The 24,490-nt window shown below is 38.5% G+C and overlaps 1 protein-coding gene across 4 annotated transcripts in view; it reads right to left on the reverse strand.

Annotated features, from left to right (window-relative positions):
• Positions 1-1,930: 1,930 nt before the first annotated feature.
• Positions 1,931-24,490, reverse strand: part of SLC25A12 (solute carrier family 25 member 12) — a 220,230-nt gene continuing 197,670 nt past the window's right edge. For all 4 annotated transcript variants that reach the window (XM_064373393.1, XM_021668984.2, XM_064373394.1 and 1 more), the window contains 5 exons: positions 11,559-11,699; positions 9,083-9,221; positions 5,930-6,088; positions 5,716-5,806; positions 1,931-4,005 (listed from right to left, as the gene is read on the reverse strand). In XM_064373393.1, the coding sequence (XP_064229463.1) occupies positions 3,804-4,005; positions 5,716-5,806; positions 5,930-6,088; positions 9,083-9,221; positions 11,559-11,699 (732 nt within the window). In that variant the 3' untranslated portion in view covers positions 1,931-3,803. The remainder of the gene's footprint in view (positions 4,006-5,715; positions 5,807-5,929; positions 6,089-9,082; positions 9,222-11,558; positions 11,700-24,490) is intronic.

The raw sequence follows: 24,490 nt of genomic DNA on the forward strand, positions 1-24,490 counted from the left end.
GTGAGACATGACAAGCTGTTTCTAACATGTATAAAGAAGAGCAGAGAACCAAGAAGAGCCACAGCTGTTGATGAATAACAAGGACGTGAAAGAACTTTGAACATGGAGTAGTAAAGAGAGTGTACATTGGTACAGGAAAAAAACAATATAAGAAATAAAGAGCCCAGAAAAGATCTTTGCATAGATTGATACTTAATATACAGCAAAAAGGCACTTCAAAGCAATAGGAAAAGGAAAAAATTTTTTTTGCAACCAAATAGTGCTGGCCCAACAGACTAGCCTTAAAGCAGCAAAAAAATTACCTCATACTATATATTGAAGATAGTTCCAAGTGGGATGAAACCAAAATGTGAGAGGCAAAACCACAAAGCATGTAACAAGAAAATATTAACTATATTTTTAACCTAGAGAATGATTAAAAAACAGAATGAGCTGCGACTCCATGTTTGGATCCCCTTCCACACTCTCTCTCTCTCTCTCATGTGGAAATCTTTCTCTCTTCTCCTTTCTTCTCTTTTTCTATCTAAATAAAATCACCTTTCTGGAAAAAAAAAAAAAAGAGCTAACCATAAAGGAAAACTATTGATGTATCTGAAGATATTAAAATTAAAATGTTAATATATTTTAAAACATTGTGAAAAGACAAGCCACAAAGTAGGAAAAGATTCTGCAACACAACTTATAAAGGAGTAGTACCCTGAATATATAAAGAACCACCTGCAAATTAATGACAAAAATGGGCAAAACTTTAACATACTTCATTTACCAAAGATGAAATCCAAATGGCCAAAAAATACATGAAATATGATCAGCCTCATGAACACCTTTCATATATTTTTTCCATATAAGGAAAATGTTCATCTAAACTACAATGTGATGCCATTATACATCTACCAGATTCAGGGGCTGGGGAAAGTCAAGAATGTAAATCAGTACAAGAATCTTTGGAAAACAGTTTGACGTGATCTAGGTTCCACTCTTATGTATATGTCCTTTTAAAGATGCAAACTCCAGAATACATGTTCAAAATATCCATAGTAGCACTGTTTGAAATATCCCCAAAGTGGAAAAAATCCAAATTGTCTATCAAGAGCATAATGAAAAATAAATGGTAATACATTCATACAATGGAATCAACACACTATAGCTACATACAGTAAGGATGAATCTCATAATGCTTAGCAAAAGGAATCAGTCTCAAAAGTATACAATATAGTTTGATTCATATAAATTCCAAAAATAGAAAGTAAATATGGTCTTTAGAGATGTAGTTTTACTACATGGGTAGTGAAACCATGAAGAAAAGCAAAACAACGAGTAGGGATGTCCACACTGTGGACAGAGAAGGTACAAGGCAGGGAAATACAGGGAGCTTTTGAGGTGTTGGAGACGTTCTACTTCTTGACCTGGTGGTCACATGGTGTGCACATTATGATTCGTTAAAAAAAATATGTATGTGTGTAGGTATCTGTGTATACACACATACATATATATTTGATGCACTTTGTTGATATTCCATAAGAAAATAAACAAATGACCAGTAAATGTGAAAAGATATTCAATCTCGCTAGTAATTAGAAAAATAACAATATCACCTATCACGATTTGCCGAAAATGTAAAAGACTAATATCCCTCTTTGCTGAGGTTGTAAAGAAATAGGCATTCTCATATGTTGTCAATAGGAAAGTAAATTAGTAACTCCTTTTGAAGAACAATGTAACATTATGTATAAAAATGTAAAGCTCATCTTACAAGCTTTCAATTCCAATTCCAAATATATATCCTAATGAAATTCACATGCACTCAAGATATGTGTACAAAGATGTCTGCCATTCACTACAGCATTGTTTGTAGTGAAAAAAATGAATAAATGTCAATAAGGGAGGATTTATGAAAAGTATTATCACCCATACAATGAAATACTATGCAGCCATTAAAAATAAATCTTTATAAACTGACATGGAAAGATATCCAAAACACATTAAGTGAACAAAAGCAAGACACAAAATAACACATACATAGCATAATCCTGTTTTTAAAATATAAATATACACATATATTTATATAGAGGTATGAAAAACAGACTACAAATTCATGCTCTAACCTGTTAGCAGTGATTACCTCTGGGCCAGGAAGTGGTGGAGGTAGAAGCAGGGTAACAGGACACTTCCCCATCTTACACCAGATACATATATAGGATTCTTTTGTAATCACATATCCATGGACTACTTTTATATTTCTAACAAGTGGTAGTAGCAAAACAACCATATTATTATTTCTCCCATTCCTATGTATTAGACCAATCTAATACATTTGGAAATAACTTGCTTTCAAAGCTAATTCTTTTGTTCCTGGAGGACCTTGAGAGAGCCTACAGTTGTGGTCACAGGGCTGTCAGCCATCAATAGAGGAGCACTGTGGAGGATACTAAGTCACTTGGTCTGTCTCCAGGCTCACCTCTTGAAAATATTTGCATATATTCTCATATCCCAGCTTACTGGCAGTAGCAATAACGTCTTCCCAGAGCACTTTGGTAAGGTAAATAAATTCTGATGCTGCACATCAAATCACATCCATATCAAAGTGTAGATGTGGCTGTCAAGATGCATGTTTAGATCAAAATTACTAATGACACCGTGGGTGAGTGGCTTTTAGAACAGTTTGCATTTGGATTCCAAAGAAAGAACCTAGACCCCACTAAATCACCATACAGAGCTTTTCTTCTCTTTCTTCTTCCCTCCCCTCACACTGTGCTAGCCTTTTCTAAACTAATTTTTCTATTTTCTATAAAGGTGGAGGAAAGGGCAAACCTCATCATGAGTTACTTGGAATCAGTAGTCAATCAGAACAAAAAGCATTATCAGTATATTTATGAACAAAAATCCAACTACATGTATACATTTTGGTGTGCATTTTATTTTTCATTGGAATCATATCCATATGAAGGGAAATCGTGAAAGTATCCTTTACTCCTTCAAAAGCTTGGCCTTTGCCTTGCTGTGTCAAAGGAAAGCAAAACTAAGCCAGTAATGATGGAGATGTCCCTGTTTCTATATGCACACTGACAGGAGAGGAGCTGCCTAGGAAATGCTTTTTGATTGATGAACAGAGGAGGGTCTACACACACATTAAATACAAATGGAAACACATCAGCACACACAAGTCATTAGCCTGATCCTCTGGCATCCACTGGCATGCATCTTTCCAATGTATCACTTATTCAATGGTATCAGCACTATGTCTTGTTATGCCTTTTATCAGCAAATACCTTTTTATTCCAGAATGGAAAACAAACTAGGAATTAAATACATCCAACATTGATGCTTTATTTCCATAAGTCACCAATAAGAGAATAAATTTAATTTTAATACATTTATTTTTGTGTGATACTTAATAAAACACTTTCAAAACATTCTGTACATTTCAAGCCACTCAGAACCGCATTACATTTCTACAAATGTGATTTGTTGGGATGAGGCGCCAAGATGTCTCTGTACAAAGATGTACAATATGTACAATCACTGTAAGTGCAAGCTGTGCAAAGCAGAGTCTAGAACACTAATTCATGCCAAGGCTTAGAAAAACATTTCAACACATAAGACTAAAGCTTGAAACAGCATTGTGGTTTTCACCCTGGGCAAATGATTGTTTTATAAACAAGTATATGTATATGTCATATAGAAAGAATAGTTTGACTCCTCAGCTCAGTCAGCACCATGCAGCTGACTGGATACATTACAGGGCTGCTCTCCTAGGCCTCTTTCTTCAAGGTGCCATTTTGCCACACTCAATAGTTGTCTCATCACTGAGCTGCTGCCACTGCTGCCTTTGGCTGAACGACAGCAACACCAGGAGACTTAAATTTGGGGAGATAAAGGCCAAATTTGTTTTCGATGCCCGCAAACGTAGCAGTGGCAAGTCTGTATCCACCGATGTGATCAGGGTTAGCAGGAGGAAGGTCTGCAATGCGTGACTTAGGTGTTGGTTCTGAACCAGAGGGTTTGCTGTTGACAGAAAAAAAGCCAATGGTTAGCATACTCAAGACCAATGAGGATGGCTTACAGCTGGACATTTTCAGTCAGACCCATTTGCCAAAAAGAACAGTGTTTGTCTCAACCATTTCCATGGCACTTGTGCTGTGTGATTAGAAATCACAGTCATGATTTATAGCTGCTTTGACAGTACTTTATCTACATATTTGATTTACAGATATATAGCCTTATTTCCAATGCTTATATACATATATAAGCAGATCCAGAGGAAAAAAGTCAGAAGAAAAGACACTCAAATGTGAAGACTCTCTGGGAAGTAGGGTTATGGATGATTTTTTTTCTTTTTGTAAAGATGAGGGTCTTGCTATGTTGCCTAAGCTGTTTTCAAACCTCTGGCCTAAGCGATCCTTCTGCCTTGGCCTCCCAGAGCACTGGGATTACAGGTATGAGCCACCATAGCCAGCCTGGTTTTTTTTCTTTTATGCTTTATGGTTTTCCAAATTTTCTGCATTAAGCATATATGAAAGTAATTTTTTTAAGTATATATTTTTCTTTTGACATTACTTTAAAAGTTAACTTTTTACATAGTAGACTCATAAAGATGATCAATTAAGTTATTTAAAGAGGAATAGATTTAGTTCTTTTACAGAAGATAAAAGCATGGAAAAGCCTGAACCTTCACATTTCTACAACAGAATTGTAAGACGGCTGTTCTCACTTTTTTTGCATAGGTCCCTCCACTTGGTTCAACAGCTGATTCCCTACGTGGCCTTCCAGCACAGAGGAGTTCACAGATTTATGGTGTGAGGACTCAGGAATGGTACTTGGTCTTCTGCTGAAAAGCTAATAATTGCTTGCTTTGGATACAACTTCCCCACCCAGAAAATTCAACTAGTAATTCGTCTTCTCAGTGCAAGCTTCAAGTGATAAGCTTTTAGAAGCCCAATTTCTGACCTACATCTCACTAGTGATTATATCCATGGGCATAACCTCTGTTCAAATTTATTGTTTTTTCCAGTAAATAAGCTCCAAGACCATCGATCTACACCTAACTAATAATAAATTGCAAAAGGGGTTGGGACTTTGAAAAAAAATTCACAAAAGTGTTACTGGTATACATGTATATTACTTCTGTGAAAGGGCCACATAATAAAATCCACTTAGTAAGAACTCCATGAAATTCAGTATTTGGTGACTCCTGGCTAGGCATGGTAGCTCACACCTGTAATCCCAGAACTTTGGGAGGCCAAGGCCGGTGGTGTTTGAGACCAGCCTGGGCAACACAGTGAGACCCCCATCTCTATTAAAAAAAATACAAAAATTAGATGGGTATGGTGGTGTGCATCTGTGATCCCAGCTACTCAGGAGTCTGAAGTGGGAGGATCACTTGAGCCAGGGAGGTTGAGGCTATGGTCAGCCAAGATCATGCCACTGTACTCCAGCCTGGGCAACAGAGGATACACTGTCTTTAAAAAAAAAAAAACTGCTGCTTCCCTAAAATCCCCCAAACAGCTGCTTAATATTATGTACAGTATCACTCTGTCACAGTTTTACTCACTTAACACAAATGCTTAAGCTCACGGTTTTAAATGCATTCGTCTTTAAATGATAAGTTTCTGTCTTATCAGTTTTCTAAGAGTTCCGAAAATGCCTTTGTAGACAGAACAAACGTTTGTTTTGTTTTAGTGATTTCTCTGTAAAGGAGTTAAGCAGCTGACTTACAGGCCTCCAAAATCAATGTAAAACCACCGCTGGAGAAGTTCATAGGTGACCAAGGTAACACCAAACTGGGGAGAGGATCGAAACACTCGAGCTGAAAAAGAGAAGCAGGAGCAGGGGAGACTTACAACCAGGTCCAATGTGGTAAAGACAGCCACTGAGTCACAGGGGAGGACACTAGAGCCAGCCATTGCATATGGCCCCAGCCCCTGCCTACCTGCAGTTCCTTTCCAAAATGCTGAGGGCCCTTCTTCCCGGAGAATCTTCCTGAAACAGTCGATGACACCACTGTATGTTGTCTGGCCAGCGCGGGCAGCCACTTGCAGTCTTGTCTTGATGACATCAGCAGGGGTCACCAGAGATGCAGCTGGCACACCTTTCAGAAGAAAGCCACATTTAATTTATCCAGCGTACCTTATAAAAGATAGGAATACTGCTAACATCTACTATAGAGTCTGCAACTTCAATCACTTGAGTGGAACTCAAAACTCTTTAAATAGACATCTGGGCACTAATGAGGAAAGCACATAGAAGCCTATTAGCTGTTTCAGTGCGATCAGGGGGAAATTATCGGGTTTTTTTCTGAATTAAAAAGAATCACTCTACATTGCATGATCCCAAATAACTGTGAGAGGGGTAAAAAAAGTAGCAATATTAAGAAGACAATTCCCAAGTGTTCTCTTTCAGTTTCAATTATTTTACCTTGTTTTTTCTTAAATAAGGTACAAGTATTTTTATGTATAAGAAAAAAGGATAATGTCATTTTAGTGAGTCGCTAAATGTATCTGACACCAAACTACTGGTTTTTGCTGATTCTTGTCAACTGTAGTGTGGGAGGTGAATATCAATACTCATAATCACTCACTCATTTGAAGGGCTAACTTGAGAGCTGACTGTGACTCTTTTCAGACATGCTTACATGACAAAAGTCATTACAACTGGAGCGAGAGGCAGCCAGGCAGCCAGTCAAGGAACAATAGGGGAGCGGGTCACGGAAAGGCCCCTGTGCCTGAGCTCCCTGGGGTCATGTTGAGATTGATCAGCAGGAGGACACAGAAGATAGATTTCACAACCACACCTTTTACTTATAAAACAAAACAGGGAGCAAAGGAGCAACATAATCTTCCCCAGGGGGAAGAAATTCAATTTGGCCCAAGTATCACTGTGCCATCACTAGGGAGATGGAGCTGGCAGCCTTGTAGGGGGTTCTGTTAGAAGGATGCAAATACCTCCCCTTGGCATGGCCTTGCACCCTATTCAGATGAAACCAGGTAAACTGCCTCCTTTTGGAGGCAGACTTCTGAATGTTCTCAGTGCCTGCTAACAAAGGTTTACTGGTAAAAATCAGAAAAAAATCATCTCATTCTGAAAACTGACATCAAATGTCTGTGGGGAAGAAGTTGATGCTGACAGTTCCATGGAAATATTTACTTGGTTCAGTCGGCAAACACCTGTCCACAGACTCTTCTTCTCTGGCTGTTTTTTGCTGTTGATTGTAAAGCACAAGGAAAAGCCTGGAAGGCAAATGCTGTTCATTTAAAAGTAGGAGACTGGACCAGAAGTGATGGCTTATGCTTGTAATCCCAGCACTTAAGGTGGGTGGATCACCTGAGGTCAGGGGTTCGAGAGCAGCCTGGTCAACATGGCGAAACACCGTCTTTACTAAAAATACAAAAATTAGCCAGGCATGGTGCTGTACACCTGAAGTCCAGCTACTTGGGAGGCTGAGGCAGGAGAATCGCTTGAACCTGGGAGGCAGAAGTTGCAGTGAGCCAAGATTGCACCACTGCACTCCAGTCTGGATGACAGAGTGAGACTCCGTCTCAAAAAAAAAAAAGTGGGAGACTGGTAAGTACCAGAAAGGGGTTGCTACAAACAACTCACTGTCAAGACTGAGCATGTAACTTTACTGGCTTTTAAACACAAAACTGACTGAAATTACAATTGCTAGAGGACAAAGGACTTGCTGGGCCCCAAATAAGGTCCATAAGGTCCCTGGGACTGTTTCTTAATGAACACAAGTCATCCACTGTCATCACAGGCAAGAACAAGGTGGTCCATCCCAACACTCTCAGGCCCAAGGGCTCCTGCCACACACCAAGCACAGCACACTCTAGGAGCTGCTCAGGTTGCCCTGATGTTTAGCAAGAGCCACCAGAGGAGAATGAGCCCAGCAAGGAAGAGCCATGCAGTGAACATAAGCCTGGCTGGTCAGAGCCACACTGAGCTCTGTGATGGTTCATTACTGATTGTATAGAGAGCAAACATGCACCCCTTCCTTCCTTTGTCTTTTTGGAGTGTTGGTGCAGCCAAGAATACCTGTTTCTCTCCTTCTATTCCAAGTCAGCTCCTTCCTAACTCAGGAGTCAGGCTGTACCTGTGAGGTCAGAAGGAAGCATCTTAATACCTCCCTGCCCTTGCAAGACTCCTCTTTCAAATGGAATCTCTTCTGTGCCTAATTTGGTATCTTAGATGAGATGAAGGTTTTCGTTCATGTTGTTGACAATTCTTGAGCTCCTATTATTACATTGGCCACATAGGAAAGGCAAGGATGCACAGAATGAAACTCTTGTCCTCAAGAAGCTATTAGCCTAATACAGAGAATAACTTATGCAAATAACCATTAATAAAAGACAAAGTGGTTTTTTGTTTTTGTTTTGAGACGAGCTCTCACTCTGTCACCCAGGCTGGAGTACAGTGAGGCTCACTACAGCCTTGACCTCTCAGGCTCGGGTGATCCTTCCACCTCAGCCTCCTGGGTAGCTGGGACTACAGGCATACACCACCACACCTGGCTAATGACAAAGTGTTAAGCGTCAGAAAAGATATAAAAATTGAGTTCAAGGTAGTTTGCTGAGGGGTACTCCTTACTTTGGTCTAATGAGGTCAATGGTAGGAAGGCAGGACAACTTCATGACAAAAGTTCAATTTTGGGCCAAATCATGTAGATTCCAATATACAGAGAGAAAAAGTAAGAGCATGCTAAATCTGTGCATGAGCATGAGATACAGCAAAGCAAGTGACCTGAGGAAAAACTTTTCCACCTTAATGCTTAGCTTGGCTGCACTCAAGGTTTCAGGGGCATAGGAGACTAAGAAACATGTTAATGATGAAAGCCCAATTTAGATGGGCAGATCTAATTTGGCTCTGAGTTGCTAAGCTGCATTAAGCTGTTTATCCACATTATGCAAATGTAATTAACTCTCATCAGGATTACAGCACATCCCACAAAGGAGAAAAAGTGATCACATTTAAACTAAGTCAGGTACAAACAATAATCCTTCCAGAAATAAAGAGGGAAAGCACATAGAGATTCTGTACTTTTTTAATAATGGGAGAATTCTTTCAGTTAAAAAAAAATTGTAGTTACCTGCCATGGCTCCAGCTGCAAGAAGATTTAAACCTCCCACGTGTCCGTTTTCATCAGCCAGAAGCAGTTTGCAATGAGCATAAACAGGAAAATAGATTGCAGAGAAGGGAATGTCTCGGAGGAAACACGCTTTGGCACCCTGTCACACAGTGAGGAAATTGTGCAAAACAGTGTGTAAACTGAGTGTGAATGGCCAAATGGAATCCAGGTGACATTTGTCAGTGACAAGCCTGAGGTGTCCCTCAAACAGCATTAGAATTGATGTGCAAGGGAAATGGGGGATGGGGGAGACAGTAGGGAATACGGAATAGGGAAATCCGCATATCTCAAAGTCTGTGAAAGCATGGTGAATCCTGCAGTCCCACGGTTAATAACTGGGTAATGATAGTATTCTGAAAGCTAAGAACTTGCTGGCATTTCTTATAGAGATTCAGGGTTTTTAAAATTAATTAATCTCTCACTGTGGTAAAAACACATGATAGCTATCCTCTTAAATTTTTACACCAGCTGAGAATCCCTGCAGTCCCAGGTAAAAAGCTATAGGCAGTGGTGAAAGAAGGTAACTACTCTAGAGCAAGGAGAAAAGAAAGCCAAATCTTCTCTCCTCATCCCCCATGTCCTAAGTAGCAGACAAAGTATTTTTAGCAGCAGGTTTCCACGGGAGCAGAAAATCACCCAGGGACAGCTTGTCCCAATGACTGAGGTCCCAAAGAAGACATTCCTCAGCTTTGTCAGAAGCACACATCATTCTACTGCCCAGGACTTTACCTAGCTAGGCAAATACTCCACCTTAGTGCTTGTTTTTTTAATGACTCTGTTTTATTCTTTTTAATTGTTGTTTTCTGAGACAGGGTCTCACTGTGTTGCCCAGCCTGGACTGCAGTGGCGCAATCACAGCTCATTGTAGCCTTGACCTTCTGGGCTCAAGCAATCCTCCCGACCTGAGCCTCCTGAGTAGCTGAGACGTCAGGTGTGCACCACTGTGGTGGCTAATTTTTTTTTTTTTTTTTTTTAAAGTAGAGACGAGGTCTTGCTACATTGCCCTGGCTGGTCTTGAATTCCTGGGCTCAAGCAATCCACCTGCCTCAGCCTCCCAAAGTGCTGGGAGTGCAAGTATGAGCCAGTACTCCCAGCCCTGGATTTTTATTTTTAAAGACAAACTCAAACATTAAAAAAAAAAAAAAAAAAGGACTCACTAAAAGACAATACAGAGAGAAGCAATATTAATAAAGTCATCTCTCAAAGGGAATTCAAAAAGGATGGAAATTGAGAGCGGGGAGGAGGAAGCAAAAATGTGTATGAAACTCTCTGGAGACAGGCATCATTGTTTATTGGTCTCCAGAGAGCCCTGTAGCTATGTGATTCCAATCTAGAGAATTTGTTTTTGTTTTTTAAAGGTAGTCTCACTCTGTCGCCCAGGCTGGAGTGCAGTGGTGCAATCTCAGCTAACTGCAACCTGCGCCTCCTGAATTCAAGCGATTCTCCTGCCTCAGCCTCCCAAGTAGCTGGGATTACAAGTGTCCACCACCACGCCCGGCTGATTTTTTGTCTTTGTAGTACAGATGGGTTTTCACCATGTTAGCCAGGATAGTCTCAATCTCCTGACCTCATGATCCACCCACCTTGGCCTCCCAAAGTGCTGGGATTACAGAGAATTTCTAATTTCTAATTTGCAGTTACAGAAACAAATTTACACATTTCTGTAGTGATGGATCTATATCAGATGTTGTGGAGTCACAGTTGCCTATAGTGGCTAAACTTATGTATTCCACTTATACCAGGCAAAGGAATGGAAAGAAATACTCTTCCTTGTTTAAGAAAAATAATAGCTTCTGCTCCATTACATCTGATCTGTAATGATAGGAATAAGTATACCCGCAGGGAAGGAATCTGTTGACTGGCATTTTGTTAAAGTACAGCACTCGGTTGTTGTTGGTTTTTTTGTTGTTTTTTTTTTAATGGAATTCATTATTGACAAATCCTACCACTTAACTTCTTAAAGACCTGAATCCTACCAAACTCTACTACTGTTTTACTGTGGTCAAATTATTAAGACAAAGAAAAGCTCCCACTGGGAAGATAACAATAGAGATAACTCAGACTGAAAATAAACATAAGACTATTTTGAAGTCCCAAAGCAGCCCAAAGAAAGCACCAAGGAAACTTTTCCCAAGCCTCCTAGCAAATGAAAGGTTGTGAGCCTGAGGCCAGCAGGTCTGTGGTGCTGGCCTCCCTGCTGGCAGTTTCATAAAAGCCTGAAGATCACAACAGGAGAGGCTGCATGTGTATCCCACTGCCTTTCATATAAGCATCATGATTCTTTTCTTTTTGTTTGATTTTCTACTCCACAGACTACTCTGCTGGACAAGATTGCTTTTCAACTTGGAGTGGAAAAGTCTGGTTTCCACATTCTTTCATATTTTTATTGTATACATTACAACCTCTCCACTGAGATAACCCAAGGAAACCTACCCACCTTATACAGACCAAAAATTCCCAAGTCCCGGAGCACATTCAGGGCACTGACTCTGGGTCCCGTGGTGATCTCTCCAGCTACTTGCAGACGAATCTTCACTATCTCCAGTGGGTTGGTGAAAATGACCTGAGAGCCTCCAGCCTGTAGGCAAGGGAGAAGAGAAAGGCAGATTTCACATCAGAGCCAGACTGGCAGCGTAAAAAAGGAAAATCCAGAAAAGCCTCTACATCTTACCATCTTGAAAAGGAGGTGAAACCGCCTTCCTCATGGGGGAATGACAGTCTGATGCTTAGGCTGACCCTGGAGAAGTTCAGAGGGATGGTCCCAAACTCTGTCTCAGGTCAATCTACCTCTGGGTTTGTTTCTAATTGAAATGTCAAGATTGTTTCTCAGACCAGTCTTTCCAGGATCACTCCAGCCACATTCAAAATAACAAAACTAATAAACCCATTTGGAAAAAAAAAGTAAAGCCAGATGTGGCCGCAGGGTACTCAACGAAAGAAAAAGAGACAGTAGAAGACTGTCATCTTTTACAAGCCAGAGCTAAAATTCAGAGCCACAATTATTTTTCCTCTTTGTGGCAAGCATTCTTGGCAGCATACCCACTTGCTTCTGCTTCCTTAAACTGTAGAGCAACTAAAACTACTTTGGCCCCACAGAGGTGCCTTAAGTCAGAAGGGGAAAAGTCTCCTCCAGTTCAAATTCTAAAGTGTATTATCCTAAGTAAAACTCTGATACATGTACATGGCTACACCCACACAAAAGGGAAGAATTTAGAAAGATAAATTTCAGTATCATTTCAAGACAAAACCAGAAAAACTCTTCAAGGCAAAGCTGAGAAATGGAACATCTAGTTACCATGAGTACAACACCCTCAAGATCAAAGCCACATTCCAAATTCTTGCAGTGAGTGACAGAGATTTGAATTTGGATAATGAGAGTATATTTGCATCTGAAATCTGTTAACTAGTAGAGGAAAAAAAAAACATTTAACAAATCATCTACCAACTTCTTTTTTTGGTTTCTGTAAGAAAGAAAAAATGTGTGTGACCATGGATATATAAAAATAAATAAATTAAATATATATCTCCTTTCATGAAATGAAAAATCCCATTTGTAAATCTTCAACAGTAGCTGTTTACATTATGTAATCATAACCGTATTCATATAATAGTCCTAATTATATTCGTATCATCAAATCATTTTATATAATCACAACTAAACACAAAGCATATCACATGTGAAATATAAAATCTGGGGCACTATAATTCCACAGGTATAGAAAGATTACAAACAACACCTAAAAACTCACATGCAGCTTTCAATGGCACTTCAGTGATCAACCTTTTCCCACATTCCTGCTCATTTATCTAAAACCCAAAGCCCTCCTAGACCCACTTCTAAGGGGAAGCATCATGGCTTAGTCTATTTTCCTAATGCCTTGGGACTATAAATCCCCCAACTACCCCTATTCCAGTCCTGACTCCTTAACTCGTTTCAATATTCACGATTGCCAGCACTGATACTAAATTCCTCTTCTCTTCGTGGACAGCTCATTGTCCTGAATAAGCCAGGAACTTAATCCCCTTTTTGTCCTTTGAGCAGGGAGGTGCAGCAATTTGCTGTCTCGTTCTCTTGGTTTCCTGTAACTCCTCAATTTGACAAAATCCAGACCACTGGCACACAGGTCCCCCAACGATGTACTGACCCAATTTTGTATGTTGATTTGCCTGCATTTCTCTCTCTTAATCTGTTGCACTGCAGGCAGAAGGAAGCATTTTAATGTTTGAATCTAAGCAAACAATACTTTCAAAAGGATTGCTGGGTGAAAAATTATGTTAAAATGATAATCCAAGTAATTGCTCCTGTAGCTAGTATTAAAGACCAAACCAATTTAAAAAGTTTACTACTTCCCTGAAATCACTTGTTTAAATAATGGTTGCAAAGACTATCTTTTGGAAAATGGGCTTTATGTTCTAACTAAAGCAGATTAAAAAAAGAATAGAACCATAAATTTTTATTCTAATTCCCGCAAATTTGCCACTACCAGACAGTGTCAGCCCCTGGGTGCCAAGTGTTAAATGTGGACATTTTGTTTAAATAAATACAAAGGTCTTTCACATTTGTAATCATTAGTAAATTATAACATCCTGCTGGGCAGGAGTACTCCAATCCATGTCCCCAACGCCCCACAGCTGCCTCCTCCCCTTCCTTCTCTCATGCACCCTTTTAGAAATAATTGCCAGTTGACTGAGATTTATACTCCTTTAACAATGCTTCAAAATTTTTGAAGTATTCAAGTAACAGGATTTCTACTGAAACTCTACAAAAATGGCACAATAAAGAGAAATAATTGACTGCATTTTGTTTGTTTGCTTGAGGCAGGGTCTCACTCTGTCACCAAGGCTGAAGTGCTGTTGCAGGATAAGCTCACTGCAGCCTTGACCTCCCCGGGTTCAGGTGATCCTCCCACCTCAGCTTCCCAAGTAAGTGGGACTACAAGTGTGCACCACCATAGCTGGCTAATTTTTGTATTTTTTGTAGAGATGGGAGGTCTTACCATGTTGCCCAGGCTGATCTCAAACACCTAGGCTCCAGCGATTCATTCGCCTTGACCTCCCAAAGTGCTAGGATTACAGGCGTGAGCCACCACACCTGGCCGGGACTACATTTTAAAAATACATACACCTTAATTGTTGTATGCTTTGAAGACTGGTTACCTAGCACACATACTAAATCCCAACAATGCACAGGACATAACCACAAATCTCAATTGATGTGCATTTATAAACACATATAATCTGGCAAGTGAGAGTGCAAACAATCCAACAATGACACTATAGCAAGGCACACATCTATAAGTTTCCTTCATGCCTATGTTTGAGAGAGGAAAGCTCCTGGCAATACATCACTTGTATATGCTTTAAAAATCAAAATACAAGCCAAGTGCAATGACACATGCCTGTAGTCCCAGCTGCTCAAGACACTGAGCGGGAGGATTACTTGATCACAGGAGTTCAAGGCCAGCCTGGGCAATGGAGCAAGACCTTACCTCTTAAAAGGTAATTGCCATACATTTTTAAAACCTCATGATAGGCCTAGGAACAGGAAGGCAAATACTTTCAAGAAACACTGAATAATTTTAGCAAAGATAAAGACTTCAAAAACTACAGTTACTTTTGTAGAAACCTAATAGTTTGTCTAAAACTTTGGATGTTTATGATACTTAAAGGAAAACATACATGGCAAATATGCACTGTTCTTTTTGAAACTCTGAGGTGAATCACACTCTCTCTCCTACATATTAAACTGGGGATGAGGACGAGGGAGTAAAATCTGAGATCAGTTCAATGATACTGGTAAGAAATCAAGCAACAAAGAATGAGGGACTATGATGTTCAAACTCTTGAACTGGGTGTTTTCTCTCAGAGAAATATCATATTTATTCTATTCTAAGACTTTTGATTATAAATGATATCATTAATTTAAAAACAGCTTTCCAAAGGATAAGCATGCTTGCAGTAAATATAATCTTTAATACATAGAATTTCATAAATGTAGTAACTTTTCAATAAAAAAGTACCTGTATTTCTACAAATATGCTCATGTTTCCTATTTCTAATAGCAGCAAAATTGAACAGGAAGAATTCCAAATTCCCAAGAAAACAGTTAAGTAGAGACATTTTATGTTCTTAATTGGGTAATATGATTTGTTAGTAAAATCATGCCAAATGACATACACAGAACATAAAATATTAGGTACACATTTGATCATAAATATGCCAAAATTTACCTAAGTTTCTCAAAATCAAAGTGGCTTAAAAATAAAAACATTGGCCAGGCACGGTGGCTCAAGCCTGTAATCCCAGCACTTTGGGAGGCCGAGGCGGGTGGATCACGAGGTCAAGAGATCGAGACCATCCTGGTCAACATGGTGAAACCCCGTCTCTATTAAAAAATACAAAAAATTAGCTGGCCATGGTGGCGCATGCCTGTAATCCCAGCTACTCAGGAGGCTGAGGCAGGAGAATTGCCTGAACCCAGGAGGCGGAGGTTGCAGTGAGCCGAGATCGCGTCATTGCACTCCAGCCTGGGTAACAAGAGCGAAACTCCGTCTCAAAAAAATAAATAAATAAATAAATAAATAAAAACATTGATTTCCTCCTGGAAAGAGAAATTGAGTAGCTATGAGAAATTATTTTCAAAGCATACTGCATTGTACCTTTTAAATTTTGAAACATATGAATGTATTAACTATTCAACAACATCAAGAAACAAACCTGGTCTTAGAAACAATAGCTTCTTTATAAACTAAGTTCTCTCTTGCATATGCTCATTCATGGTAGATTTGGTAATTTAGCAAATATATATTTTAAACTAGTTGGCATTACTGTGGATCCAAGTTTTTTAAAAAGCTTATCTATTACATATGAACATCAAAAAACCTAATCAAATATAGCTAGTGATCTGAAATAATAGACACTAAGATATATAAAATTTTAAATTAATCCACAATGATACACAGCTACATAACCTTAAATGGACATTGCTAAATTTGACATCTTGCTGCGTCTGTTACTAATGTTTATGTTAGATAACATACTACTCTATACCATACCGTTGCTGAATTGTTTTTACTCTTGAAATCACCAAAATTAGCTTCTAATTCTTTAATTGCTTAAATTTCCTTCATTAAATTTGCTGCCTATTTTTCTAAAAGAGATACAAGCATTAATATCAAAACAGACTTAGATGCTTTCTATTTTTCAGTATTCTGTTGTCATTTCTGTGTTCTAGAATTGAGTTTAAAAGATAAATAAAAGGGAACAAATCTTATTTTGAATGAGGGTTACCCATATATAACAGAAATGGAAAGAATAAAAAACTTCCATTTAATCTTATATGCATTTTTTAATGAGAAAATCTACTAAAGCTGACAGCAAAAGTTAGTGGAGAAAAGGATGTAATACTGAGATGTCACCATGTCTCCAAGGGGCCTAAGGCCGAGAGGCTATATACAGGATTAGGCCTACTCAACCTTCTGCCCTCTCAATCCTACCCCCAGGGCAAGGTTCACAAAGAGGTTGGAGACTGGGTCCTGCTTGTGCCAAATCCTTTGTTTATTTCTTTCTTTGATCTGTTGTCTCCTATAGATTGAAATAATTTCCCTCCAACCACAAAATGTCCAATCTAAGCAACTCATTATAAAGTCTTCCCTTATAGAGACTGATGAAAATCTAACTTCAATTTATTTAAGGTCACATCAGCTCCAGATGAACACAATATGTGCATTTAAAGTAACCAGACAAACAATAAAAGTCACAGAACTAGTTGTCAATAGGACTGACTCAAGAGGAACAGGAACAGACAGTGACTTAGTCTTACATACCACCAACCATTCATATTTTTGTAAAGCAATAGGAAATGCTATGGTTCTTTCCAAAATAGGATAGTGACAGTTTAAAAGAAATAAATTGCAATGTGCTCATTGCTGAGTGATGAGATATGCCAGGGTGTTATGAATTAACACTATGTATACTCCTAACTAGGGTAAGGGAAGTGCTATGATCTGAATGTTGGTGTTTCCCCACAATTCATACGTTCGAAGTAGCAGGGCCTCTTGGGAAGTGATTAAGTCATGATGGTTCTGCCCTCCTGAATGGGATTAGTGCCCTTACAAATGAGGTTGAAGGCAGCTGCCTTGTCTCTTCTACCATGTGAGGACACAGCAGCAAGGTGCCATCTTGGAAGCAGAAAGCAAGCTCTCCCTCACCACTGAACCTGCTGCTACCTTATCTTGAACTTCTAGCCTCCAGAACTGTAAGCAATAAATTTCTGTTGTTTATAAATTACTCAGTCAAAGGTATTTTTTAATAGCAGTCACAATGAACTAAGACAGCAAGAGTGAAAATCCCTGTGTACCTATCATAAGCCACTTCTGACATAAATATATAAGGATTTTTAACTTGTACGCATATATATGTGTTCACATAAGTATGTAGGCCTAAAGTTGGACTACACTGATTCCTGGGGATGGGAGGTGGAAGAGCTGTTTCCAAACTACTCTTTAGAGATGTGCAACCTCAGCTTGCTGAGGTAGACATAGAATTCTTCATCATAAGGAGCTGGCTAGTTACAGATCTTGGCCCCCAGGATTAGTAAATGCTCCACCTAACAAGTGGGCTTTCTGCTTTACCAATATGAAGGGAGGGTGTGTATATGTGCAGTGTGTGCACACACATGCTTAAGCTGAAGGGATGAAGCATGGGAGAGTTGAAAGATTCTAGGTTTGGAAGACTATTGACCTAGATTGTCATGGATTTTGCATTCAGCATAACCACTCCATTCCCACAACTGCTCTATCTGCCTCACAGAAGTCTTGTGCACTGACTCATGCAAGAGCGCTATGCACACTGAAAGAAAGACACAAAGGGAAGCAATGTGTCCTCCAGAAATAGTGTTCACATAGGGCTGTCGAAGTTCACCTGCAACATGAGGGGGTGACATCAGCCCTTTGCTGAGCGATAAGTTAAGTTTTGAGTTTCATGACTTCCATCCACTCAGGACTATATACTCTCTGAAAGAGGTAATGCAGTCAGCTAGGTAAGTTTATCACTGATCTCTGATTTGAGTTTAACAATTAAAAATAAAAAACAGGTACTTACTAAAGAGACCATTAGAAGGTACATACAGGTTAGTCCATTTAGATTTTTTAATATTCTGCTTTGTTAATTTGGAAAGATATTTAAATTTATTCTCACTTAAGTTTCTGGATCTGTCCAAAAAACTACATAATCAATTTTTCTTTAAAAACCACTACAAACATCATTAATAAAAGCAATAAACACGTCACAGACTGGCAAAAAATATTCACAACACATCTATCTGACAAAGGGCTGTATCCATGACGTATAAATTAACTTCTACAAATAGTAATAAATATGAAACCTAATAAAATGTAGGCAAAAGACTTGAAAAGATACTTCACACACACAAAGATATACAAATAACCAATAAACACATGAAAAGATGATCAACATCTTTAGGAATCAGGGAAATGCAAATTTAATTCATAAGATACTATTTCACATACCCAGGATGATTACTATAAAAAGTGCTACAGATATCAAACATTAGTGAGGATATGGAGCAACTGGAATATTTGTACACTGCTGAGGACACTATAAAATGGTCTATCCACTTCTAAGAGCTGGCAGTTTATTTTAAATTGAACATACATCGACTCTATTCTACTCTTAGATGCTCACCCAACAAAAATGAAAGCACAGGCTGACAAAAAGATTTGTACAAGAATGTTTATAGCAACCTTATTTGTAATAGATAACAACCCAAACATCCATCAACAGAAGAATGGATAAACAAATTGTGGTAAATTCGTACAATGAAATAATACTCAGCAAAATTAAAAACAAACACAAACCTGATACCCACACAAGGATGACTCTCTGAAAACATATTAAGCAAAAGAAGCCAGCCATGAAAGAATGCATTCTGTACACTCCATTTACATGAAATCCAAGAACAAACAAAACCTGCGACAGAAATCAAAAGTGTGGTTGCATGGGGTAAAGGAGAAGGGATTGACTGGAAAGAGGCATGAATGAATTTTCTGGGGTGAAATGTTTATTATCTTAGGCGGTTACATGGGTGTAAACAATTGTCAAAACTCATTGAGCTATACCTAAAATCTTTTACTTTTAAAAATGTTAATTATACCTAAGTAAACAACCAAATACATATAAGTATGTCAAATTCATATAATTATTAAAGGATGAAAGGAAGGAAACAAGCAAGACGGTCACTATAAAGTTGAATGGGGTCATCTAGATTTATTTTGACACAAATCAATGATTTGAATCCCCCAAGAGGACATTACAGAATAAAAGGACTTAGTCTAAAAAAATCAAAATACTTGAAACCTCCAGCATATATTAGCTGTGTAATTTGAGGTAAGAGAGTTAGTCATTTTGAACTGCTGTTTTCCATCTACCTATTTTATAAAGGGTGACAATAATGTATAATAATGTACTTTGAAAATTCTAGGTTGACATTAAGGTCTTATTTTTGCCCACAACAGATATTATAATCAAACATGCAATTATATTTGTGTCTTCTAATAAACATGTTTGTACATATACATATTATGTATAAACATATATATACAGGTGGTCCGCAACAATGATACGACTTATGCTTTTTTGACTTTACGATGGTGCAAAAGCAATATGCTTCATTCAGTAGAAACAATACTTCAAGTACCCATACAACCTTTCTGTTTTTCACATTCAGTAGAGTATTCAATAACTTACATGTGATATCCAATACTGTATTATAAAACAGGCTTTGTGCTTTATGATTTTGCCCAATTTTAGGCTAACGTAAGTGTTCTGAGCATGTTTTAGCTATGACATTCAGTAGGTTAGGTGTATTAAGTACCTTGTTGACCTAAAAATTTCCAATTCATGATGGGTTTATTACAATGTAACCCCATTGTAAGTCAAGGAGCGTGTGTGTGTGTGTGTGTGTGTGTGTGTGTGTAAAGAGGTTTCCTAATAAAAAAATAAACATATGATAAGAGTGATTTACCTACAAGAACAATGGGAAAAATTATTTAAAACCTACTGCTACATATTTGATACTCATACAACACTCAGCATTCATATTTACTGAGCACGGTATACCCAAAAATATACTCTTATCCCATCTCCATCTAAAAAACATCAAGCAATTTTAAAAAATTATTATGTATTATTATTATTATATGTAGAGGGGGGGGGCCCACTATGCTGCACAGCTGGTCTTGAACTCCTGGGCTCAAGCCATCTTCCCACCTCAGCCTCCCAAAGTTGAGGGAGTTACAGTCGTGAGCCACCATGCCTAGCCAAGGTCAGGTAATTTAACCTAGTGTTCAATTTATAGATACTAGAAACAAACAAACAAACAAAAAACATGTTGGGCTAGCACACCTAAGTTATCATAAATTCTGAACTAGCAAGTTTTTTTTTAGAAGATTTTGATATAAATATAAAACAAAAGTTTGGTTAATATTCACAATGAGATTTAAAAATCTGAAAATACATAATCTGTCTATACTACTATTCCCAAAGGTTATATTCTACTTCTAAAATAAGACATTCCATTGTGACTCCCTCCTTCCTGTAGTCAGTGAGAATTGCTTGCATTTCCAATCAGGAAGTCAGAGTCAACCAAACTTCCATTGGGTTTTAAAAAGTGTGTGTGTGTGTGTGTGTGTGTGTGTGTGTGTGTGCATACATGTGCACAAACATCTACGCATAAGAGCATGTACACATGTATATGAAAACACTAGAAGTAAATATACCAAAACATTAGCAATCAAAAATAAAACAGACATTTAGTAATAACTCTCTCTGTTCAAGGCAAAAGAGAAAAAAAAACAACAGCAAAACTTAGGTTTAAAAATCGGAAAAGACCTAGATGTAAAAACTAAAACTATAAAACTGTGAAAAGAAAAAAAAGACACATACATACAAAGTCAATTTCTATATATTAGGAAAAAAAAGAGGGATATATCTTCATGGTCTTGGATTAATGATTTTTTTAGATATAACACCAAAAGCACAAACAAAAGAAAAAATAGATTAAATGAACTTCAATAAAGTCCAATTCTTCAAAAGATATAATCAAGAGAGTAAAAAATATCTTAAAAGGGACTCATATCTAGAGTATATAAAGAACTCTGTAACACAAAAGACAATCCAATTTAAAAATGGGCAAAAATTCTGACTAGATATTTTTTCAAAGAAGATATACAAGATGCACAAAAAAGATGCTCAAAATTGTCAGTCATTAGACTGCACTAAGGTATCACTTTTCACCCAGTAGGATGGCTACAGTAAAAAGACAGAAAATAAGAAGTGTTGTCAAAGATGTGGAAAGTAGCCATGCATGATGGCACATGCTTGTAGTCCTAGCTACTCAGGAGGATGGAGCAGGAAGATCACTTGAGGCCAGGAGTTCGAGGTTGTAGCATGCTATATTCATACCTGTGAATAGCTACTGCACTCTCAGATTGGGCAACATAGTGAGACTCTGTCGCTATTAAAAAACAACAACAACAAAAATACACGCACACACACAAGCAAAGATATAGAGAAATCAGAACCGTCACACTACTAATAGGGATGGAACAAGATGTAGCCACTTTAAAAAACAGTCTGGCAGTCCTGAAAATGCTGATTAGAGTTGCCATATGACCCACCAATTCCACTCATAGGTATATACCCAAGAGAAATGCAAACATGTCCACACAAAACCTTATACATCAATGTTCATAGCAGCATTATTCATAACAGCCAGAAGGAAGAAACAACTCAAATGTTTATCAACTAATGAATGAATAAACAAACTGTAGTATATCCATATGTTCAGCAATAAAAATTACATATTGATACATGCTACAACATGGATGAACCTTGAAAACACACTAAGTGAAAAAAGTTAGGCACAATGTCATGCTTTACAAAAGGCCACATATCATGATTCCTTATTTATTTATTTATGTACTTATTTTGAGACAGAGCCTCTCTCTGTTGCCTAGGCCAGAGTGCAGTGGGAGTGATCTTGGCTCACTGCAACTTCTGCCTCCCAGGTTCAAGTGATTCTCCTGCCTAAACCTCCAGAGTAGCTGGGATTAAAAGCACCCGTCACCATAACCAGCTAATTTTTGTATTTTTTTGTAAAGATGAGGTTTTACCATGTTGGCCAAGTGGTCTCAAACTCATGACCTGAAGCAATCCACCCACCTCGGCCTCCCAAAGTTCTGGGATTATAGGCGTGAGCCACCATGCCCAGCCTCCATTTATGTAAAATATTCAAAACTGGTGAATTTATAAAAACAGAAAGTATATTAATAGCTGCCTACAGGCCAAGTGCAGTGGTTCATACCTATAACTCTAGTCCTTTGGGAGGCTGAGGCAGGACTGCTTGAGGCCAAGAGCTTAAGACCAGACTGGGCAAGTGAGACCCTGTCTTTATGAAAAAATTAAAAATTAGCTGAGTGTGGTGGCACACATCTGTAATTCTAGCTACTGGGGAAGCTGAGGTGGGAGGATCACTTGAGCTGGCAGTTCAAGGTTGCTGTGAGCCTTGATCACACCACTGCACTCCTGCTTGGGCAACACAGTTGTCTAGGACTTAGGGATGTGGTGGGAAAATTGAGAAGTGAGAGCTAATAGAAAAATACAAGATTTAAGAAAAAGAAAGAAAAAATCTGAGCCACAGTGAGTAAAACAGAAAAAAAAAAAAAAAGACAAGAGAAGTGATAGCTAAAGATACCGGATTTCTTTCTGTGTTGATAAAAATGCTCTAAAATTGATTGTGGTGATGGTTTCACAACAAAACACTGAATTATACGTACTAAATGGGGGAATTGCATGGTGTGTTAAGTGTATCTCAATAAAGCTGGTATTTTTTTCTGTTTTTTGTTTTTTATTTGAGACAGACTCTCACTCTGTTGCCCAGGCTGGAATGCAGTGGCACGATCTCAGCTCAGTGCAACCTCTGTCTCCTGGGTTCAGGCAATTCTCCTACCTGAGCCTCCCGAGTAGCTGAGACTACAGGCATGCACCACTATGACCAGCTAATTTTTCTGTATTTGAAGTAGAGGCGGGGTTTCACTGTATTGGCCACGCTGGTCTCAAACTCCTGACCTCAGGTCATCTACCCGCCTCGACCTCCCAAAGTACTGGGGTTACAAGCGTAAGCACCACACCCTGCCTAAAGCTGTTATTTTTAAAACTTGCATGAAACATAGCAGGTATTCAATAAATAAATGAATACATGAAAGAATGAATAAATGAAAACTGTATCAAGTGTGAAAGAATATGGACTTGGAGATAGAAGTGGTTTGAACCACAATTTTGACATTTACTAAGTGTTGGAGTTCACTGAGGTTTTAGCTTTTTCAACTCTAGTTGGGAATAATAATGAGATAATCCCTATAAAATGTTCAGCCCAGTAAGAAAAGTATCTACTGCTCATTAGCAATCTAGCAGATTAGAGCTATATCAAAAGCAATAATCAGTGTCAATAATAGTAGTAACGTTTTAGTTAAGTTGGGTGCTAGAAGTATGAATGCTTAGTTTATTATTATTCGATACTTATATTGTTTGTATTCTTTTGCATGTATCAAAAATCACAGGCCTTGGCCAGTCCGGTGGCTCATACCTGTAATCCCAAAACTTTAGGAGGCCAAGGCAGGAGGGTTGCTTGAGCCCAGGAGTTCAAGACCAGCCTGGGCAACATGGTGGAACACCAGCTCTACAAAAAATACAAAAATTAGCAGAGTATGGTGGCATGCACCTGTGGTCCCAGCTACTGGGGAGGCTGAAAGATGGGAGGAGCCCTTGAGCCCAGGAGGTCAACGCTGCAGTGAGCTGAGAACGTGCCACTCAGCCTGGGCAAAAGAATGAGATCCTGTCTTAAAAAAGAACAATAACAAACAAAAAACAAACAAAAACAAAAATCGCATGCCTTTAAAAACAGATCATAAAACAAAACATACCATAACGACAAAATATATAATGCCCAAGGACTAGAGATTTTCACTTCCCAGTCACTTCATGATCTAGTCAACAGATACCATTTCTCCTAAAGGGGAATATTGTCATTTCCATGGCAATAAAATTTCCCTCTCATCTACAGAGAACTTGAGACTTAGGTCCTAGCTAATCCTTCCTCTGGGAAAAAGGCCTAGAACTCAGTTTGAGCCATTTCTTCCTAATTAACCTGCATTAGGTTAATGCATTAGGTGCATCTTTAAAATTGGGTAATTTTTGGAAGAACATTCTTCTCACTAGTGGCACTGACAGCACTCAGCCAAAACCCCACAAGGACACTGTACATCGTATCACCACCACTACTCAGGATGG

The sequence above is a fragment of the Aotus nancymaae genome, unplaced genomic scaffold, assembly GCF_030222135.1.
Source record: "Aotus nancymaae isolate 86718 unplaced genomic scaffold, 86718_ANA_hifiasm-v0.15.2.pri h1tg000008l, whole genome shotgun sequence".
Lineage (NCBI taxonomy): Eukaryota > Metazoa > Chordata > Mammalia > Primates > Aotidae > Aotus > Aotus nancymaae.